This window comes from Bradysia coprophila (genome assembly GCF_014529535.1).
Source record: "Bradysia coprophila strain Holo2 chromosome IV unlocalized genomic scaffold, BU_Bcop_v1 contig_81, whole genome shotgun sequence".
Classification (NCBI taxonomy): domain Eukaryota; kingdom Metazoa; phylum Arthropoda; class Insecta; order Diptera; family Sciaridae; genus Bradysia; species Bradysia coprophila.
Window position 1 is genome coordinate 3,260,902 of NW_023503375.1, and position 6,781 is coordinate 3,267,682.

The 6,781-nt window shown below is 40.7% G+C and overlaps 3 protein-coding genes across 3 annotated transcripts; 2 read left to right on the plus strand and 1 right to left on the minus strand.

The window, feature by feature from the left end:
• Positions 1–141: 141 nt before the first annotated feature.
• Positions 142–1,972, plus strand: LOC119072455. Its single transcript, XM_037177679.1, has 2 exons — positions 142–365; positions 430–1,972. Exons 1-2 carry the CDS (start codon positions 252–254, stop codon positions 1,954–1,956), a joined length of 1,641 nt encoding a protein of 546 aa, XP_037033574.1. The 5' UTR covers positions 142–251; the 3' UTR covers positions 1,957–1,972.
• Positions 1,973–2,248: 276 nt separating this feature from the next.
• LOC119072462 (mitochondrial substrate carrier family protein ucpB-like) lies at positions 2,249–3,687 on the plus strand. The gene is made up of 3 exons (XM_037177686.1): positions 2,249–2,449; positions 2,509–2,713; positions 2,772–3,687. The coding sequence occupies exons 1-3, from the start codon at positions 2,349–2,351 to the stop codon at positions 3,375–3,377; spliced, it is 912 nt and encodes a 303-aa protein (XP_037033581.1). The 5' UTR covers positions 2,249–2,348; the 3' UTR covers positions 3,378–3,687.
• Positions 3,505–4,745, minus strand: LOC119072464 (superoxide dismutase [Cu-Zn]). Its single transcript, XM_037177688.1, has 3 exons — positions 4,566–4,745; positions 3,780–4,137; positions 3,505–3,713 (listed from the first exon to the last, which is right to left on the minus strand). Exons 1-3 carry the CDS (start codon positions 4,629–4,631, stop codon positions 3,682–3,684), a joined length of 456 nt encoding a protein of 151 aa, XP_037033583.1. The 5' UTR covers positions 4,632–4,745; the 3' UTR covers positions 3,505–3,681.
• Between the last annotated feature and the right edge of the window lie 2,036 nt (positions 4,746–6,781).

Sequence of the window (6,781 nt, forward strand, 5' to 3'; positions counted from 1 at the left end):
TAACTAAAAACTCAGAACCTTGCTTATACTAGCTTTTACGTCGCAAGTTTTGAATGTTTAAAATGAAAAATTTTTCCGCGTAAATTGGATAAAACTCACTCAATTGAGCACTAATCGCGCTATTTCGGTTTGACAGTTTATTCGTCTCCATCAACACGCACAAAAACCATCACAAATCACATACCGCCACCGGCAAATTGTTTTAACATTTAAATTGTTTGAGAACGTTTTTCTTAAACTTTCGATAGAAAATGTCGATTGAATTTCGATTGAAGTACATACGAGAGGCAATCGACAAAGATGTCAACGACGTTCTACTGAAATGGAACGCTAGAAAGGTGTTGTTGAGTGAACCGTTTGATGAGGTTAGTTTGAACTAATAGTAAGCTTTTCGGTAAGCTATTAAATTTTGGATTTCTTTCGCCTAAGGAACGGAAAGAGCTATGTCCAAAATGCAGGACCGTGGGCAAAGAGAGCCTTCTAAAGTACAGTTACGTAAACTTGGACGAAGCCATCTACAAATGCGAAAGTCCGACATGTCTGTATCCATTCCGCAATTTCAAATACAAGAACTTTGTCGACCGTACGATTTTCCGCTATGAACGGATTGCGGAAACGAACGACAGTAAAACGGACCAGAAAACATTCACATCACCGACCAAAATTGAAACCGATGACATCGATGAGTTCAATATCAGCTGGTTGGGTGATGTTTATACCGATGATCTGGACAGTATTATATCCGCGCCGTCGGAGGGACAAAACTGTGATATCAAAGACATTATAAATGATCTTTGTAATGAGGTCGAAGCTACAACACCGGCAACATTTAATTCTCCAGCGAGAAATGGAACTGTGTGCTCACCCCAATCAACAGCTCCAAAGCTTTCAAAATGCCTGCAGCATATTGAACACATATCGCCGACTAAGCAGACAAATTCCAATCAACTCAAATCGAAGACGCCAGTGCGACGTCCTTTAACCACATTCAAATCTACAGCAATCCGGAACATAGCGCCAGCTGTAAAAACTGACCTCACGTCATTTAAAAAGGCCCGAAACAGCAAGAATCGACAGACCAGGCCAGTTCAATCTGTTGTGGAACAGCATCCGTTAGGATTTCTCGAATGGTTGAACGTCGTGAGTAAAACCGAACCGAAGCAGATTCAAGAATTGGAATTTACGACGGTGAACGAATGCAAGGAAAGCAGTGATCTCAATACCATTAACACTGACCTTTCGACTAGCAACGCAGAAACATCTACCGAAGCCAACAATGTGCAGCCAATTCTAATTGAGTTGATTGCTGCGCCCGAGGCACTCGGATCGGATAAATTGTCAACCGATACGAGACCATGTCTGTTATACAAATTGGATCACAGCAAAGTCGAGCCTACCAATGATCAAATGGAAGCGCCAGTTGCTACACAAACGTTTGAAAATCTGTTAACCGAAGATCGTGCTCCGCCAGAAAATATGTCATCCGAAGATCATGTCATGACTCATGACTCATCGCAAGATCATATCATGCCAATTGAATCGAATGTTGAACGTTCAAGTTTTGTCAGCGAAGATAGTCAGTCCACCGATTCTAAAATCATCAATACCGAATGGGGAACCGACATCAACCTGTGTGGACAGGATCACACTGCAACAAATATTGTGCCTACAATGCCAACAGCAAAGAGTAAACGCCAAGACAAACAGAAACTGAAGATTGAAAAGGAAAAACTGAAATTGGAACGGATGGAAAAACAGAAATTGGAAAGGAAGAGAAAACGGAAATTAGAACTGCAGGAAAAGCAGAAGACGGCAGCTGATCTAAGAAGGAAAAATTTTGGACGAAAAACCTTCAACATTGAAGTCGAAGAAAATTTCTTGGGCTTCGAAGCAGTGGAACCATTCACACCTATGCCATTGCGAAAGAAAGAGTTGATTTGGCTTAGGCTTGAATAAAGCGCTGATACAATTTCATGAATCTGTGTTTTCATTGTCAGCAGTTTGTGGTGATGTGTAAATTTCGTGAAGCCCTAGAACTCACTATTTAACACAGTGCCTCGAATCTATCAATATTCAAATTAGAAAATTTTATCTCTCCGCTCCAGCGACACATTGAAAAGCATTGTGCTTCACACGAGACAAAGCGAACGGAGAAAGATACCACAATAAGAACTCTGTAGATTCAAACGACGTTATCGCAGATAGTCTGACAATCGTTATCTGTTTACTGCCATCGAACCAAGCAGCGAAGTATAAATTCAGTTCACAATTGTATCTCTTGCGAGAAGGGTGCATCACTGTACCGAGCACTTTATGTACACAGTGATACGCGTCTTTACAATTTTGATATGGCTTCACAATCCAACACAACATCTTCTCCGAAATCGAACGAACTTCTTCGGTTCTTTTTCGCCAGTTCCTCTCAAGGTTTCGCTGGTTTTGTTACAAAGTCAGTTAAATCGATTGCATTTTCTGTTTGTTCTCATCTAAAATATCAATTAATTGAAGTCCTATAGATGTGATTAAGACCCGAATGCAAGTGGATGGAGAGTTGAAGAAAACGCAAAATGTCGGCGAACAAATGCAGAGCCGTTACTACAAGGGTTTCGTTCGCGGATCGCTTCGCATAATGCGAGAGGAGGGTTTTTCTGGACTGATGCGCGGTGCCGTTCCTGGGACATTAAGAGATGTTACTTACTCGGGCATGAGGATTGTATGCTGCTCTATTGTATAATGATTGAATGACGCGATACATATTCTTTGAATCTTAGTACCTGTACGAGCCGTTTAAAAACGTATTCGGAGGTGGTGTTCATCTTCACGAGAAAATTTTGGCTGGCATCTGCTCAGGCGGCATATCGAGTTTTGTCGCTACTCCGCTAGATGTCGTAAAAATCCGTCTTCAAGTCAAAGGTGAACGACGTTACCGTAGCTTAACACACGGTCTAATTGATGTTGGCAGAAATGAAGGCATTGCTGGACTGTACAAAGGCTGGGCGCCAACGATGATCCGTGCCGCTGTCATCACCGGCAGTCAAGTAGCATCGTACGATCAAATTAAAAGATTCCTAATCGAACGAGACTACATGAATGAAGGTTTGGCTTTGCATACGGTAGCGTCATTCTGTGCAGGTCTCATTGCTACAATAACAACGTCACCCGTCGATGTCATCAAAACTCGGTATCAGAATACGCCCGCCCACTTGGGCATATACTCCGGTGTCTTCGATTGTTTTGTTAAATCGGTTAAGGCGGAAGGTGTGTTCGGTTTGTACAAAGGTTTTCTGCCGAATTGGATGCGCCTTGGACCGCATTCAGTTATTTCACTGTTGATGTACGATAACATGTGCATTGCTTTCGGATTGAAACCGATTTGATTGACATAATTGTAACTCCGTAAAGTGAACTCAATATAAACAGAATTCCGACCCGAAATCTTAGACATTTTGATTATATTGATCGACGATACACACCGTTGGTCCATGCATTTAAACACGACATTACAGTGAAGGGAATCCATTTATTTTCATGTGTTCATTTCGACAGACAAAAAAAAGTTTTTTTTTAAAAAAGGAAAGTGATTTGATCCCATGATCCATGACTATGTGCTAATCTCATAACAAAACGGAAAATTCGAAATGCATCTCTTCCACCCATTTTTGTATTTTACGTTATTGCAACTTAAGCCTTGCAAATGCCAATGACACCACATCCTAAACGAAATAATTTCTCGATTAGTCCAGCTCAGCCTGGCGATGAAACACATTCATTCATCTTACCCAAACGAGCTCCTGCATTGCCAGTTGTCTTGCTAAGCTCATGTCCACCTTTGCCCAAATCATCCACATCGGCATGTACGACCACCGTACGGCCAACGATGCTACTATCACCGACCAACGAAATTTGCTTATCGGTAATGTCGACTTTGGCCACCCCATTATCGTTGGCCTCAACATTTCCCAAATCGCCGGTATGTCTTACCGCATCAGTGGGTCCACCGTGTTCCTGACTGTTGAGATTGAAATGGGGTCCGGCCGACATGCAACCGTTCGTGTTGTCGCCGAATTCATGGACGTGGAATCCATGCAAGCCGGGTGCCAAACCGGTGACTTCGCCAGTCACAGAGACACTGTCACCCTATGTCGATAAAAATGTATTCGATTTTATCGTTCGATGAAGAAAATAAATATAAATTGGTGAACGAAAGGAAAATACACCAACAAACGATCTCAACAATCTGTGTACGGTCAACGATGACGTATAATTGAACATTGGAATGGTATTAATATACGAAGCCGGTTGATGATGTTAGTAAGTACAAATTATGAAAAATTGATTGTGATGCAACTATGAAAATGGACAAGAAAACATTATGTTTGATCATAGCAACACTTAGTGGCTGTGACTTGATGCAACAGTTAATGTCCATCACAGTGGAAAGCTGTGCCATCAACATACTTTAAAATTTTCCTCCACATTTTTTTTAATTGCACAATCATCATTGATAAGTTGATAAGCTTACGGACTATATTTTGCTCGGTTAGAACGTCATTTAAAGCACTTACATTCTGGACGAAGTATACGACTCCCTTAACATCTCCGCTGATTACACAAACTGCTTTTGTCGACATTTTCTTATTGCGTTTCGATTTAAATGGAGTTTATCTATGGTGAATGTTCACGACGACGTTTTCAATTAGACTTCCTTCAGAAAAGTGACTTGAAGTTTTTTTTTTCTCGTTCGGTTCACTTTTTTATTGAATGATAAATTGTTGTTCGTCAATGTTCGGCTTCTAACCACTACGAGCGTTCGATTGTTTGTTTGTAAATATTTTTATTTTATGTTCGTATAAAAAGCCGGTTTCATTTCATTTGTGTAGGGCAACAATACAACAATTTTCCACTTGATGTTTGTGTGATTTCAACGAACTTCACTTCTCCCATGGATATCGACTGCTTCAACATTGTTTGAAATAAATGCGGGAAAAGGTAAGGTATTTCAATTTCATTCACAAAAAAGTCTGGAATGGCCTATCACATAGAGGTATACTCTATGACATATCCACTTGTCCTTCAGAATGTATTTTGTGTGTGATGGAATGTGTGGACTGACTTCAGGATATTTCGTACAAGTCCTTTATCCGGACCTCCAATGAAACATGACTTTACCTTACGGCTGTTTATTGGAAAGTAACAAATACAATTTTCATCCTAACTGAGGGTACTAAGTCGTTAATATTTACTATATTCTCTCTCCGTTTACATTTTTCTTATTTAATTTTGATTTGATGTGGCAGACCAATGTGAGCAACCAATCTTCGACTTCATTTACTATCTGCGACCGATTTCCAGTTAATGCTCTTTCGAAGTCTCACCACATAGACCTTGTACTTTATCGACCTTGTGGCGCATCGACCTTGTACCGCAATGGATCTTGAACCACACCGACCTTGTACGGCATTTGTACCCATTAGGTGGAGTCTTTCGATTCCTATCGGCTGGATAGAACCATCGACCACATTACCGAATGACTTCACGGTTTTGTCCATTTCCCAATCGATTCAGTCATTACAACCATGCCTACCGACTTTCGGCTTGACGTTCGAAACCATTGTCTATCGACTTTCGGCTTGACCATGGAAACCATTTAACCATTAGAATGAATCCTGATGTGACTGCCTCCATGACTGCCGTTATCGCGAGCCTTCTCCTGAGCCAGCACGAGCGTTTTTACTTTGTCCACTAAATTTATAAGCGACAAAAACTCTGGGCCAGTGGGGGATTAACCCCATCGGGACATTGTCCAGGGCGCTGGAAATTTTGGGCGCTGAAGAATGAGAAATACAAAGGTTCGAAAGTAGGAAATCGCAAAATTTACTCGCTCGCTCCGCTCGCGATAGCTTCCTCACTACTTCACAATCAATGCATGTGGCGCTGCAATCACCTACTCACTTCATGACAACCAATGCCCAGGACGCTGGATTCCTTAATCCGCCACTTCTCTGGGAACCGTAACCTAGTGAAAGTGGAGGACTGGCTGCAGGTTATTTCGGATAAGACCTTAATCCGAACTGCCAATTCATGAAATGTTTCTTGTTTTCCAATTTTCTTCGGGCTAAATTCCTGGAGATACTGTTGCCAGCTTACACCTTAAAGGGCCAACAAAATACAGGGAAACGGAAAGCCATTCCTAAGTGTAAGGCAATTCTTTTGAAAAACAGCCCAACGAAATCGAACCGATTTTTTATTCTGCTATTTTTCAAAAGAATCCCTGTCGATATTTTTAACATTACGCTTGGAAACGGACTATTAGAGTACAAAAATAGCTATAAATGGTTTATGGTATGCTTGTGGGAATATTGAAATGAAAAATTGGAGCACAGATTGGAACAGTCAGAAATAAGTTTCTTGGGATATCTCGATTTTCTTGAAAAGTTTCTTGTATTTCCCGAATTTCTTGGTTCGAGAAATTCAAGAAATCCGAAAAAAATTTCAAGAAAATCGAGAAATTCCAAGAAATATATTTCTCGAAAGCAGGCTCTGGGGTGGAACCGAAACCAAGTGACTGTATCTGCAGTTTTATGGCTGTGACTAAAACTTAAATTCTGAAAATGAATTTTTAATAATATCCAGTTTAGCTGCTCATTACACTTTATGAAATGGCTAGTGAGTTTTCATCAATACAAACTGGTGGCTGTGGTTCTCTTATATGGCTTAAAGAAATGAAGTACAAGACTTTGCAGAACAACACAGCAGAAGGTTAGAAATTGCCGATTGTAAA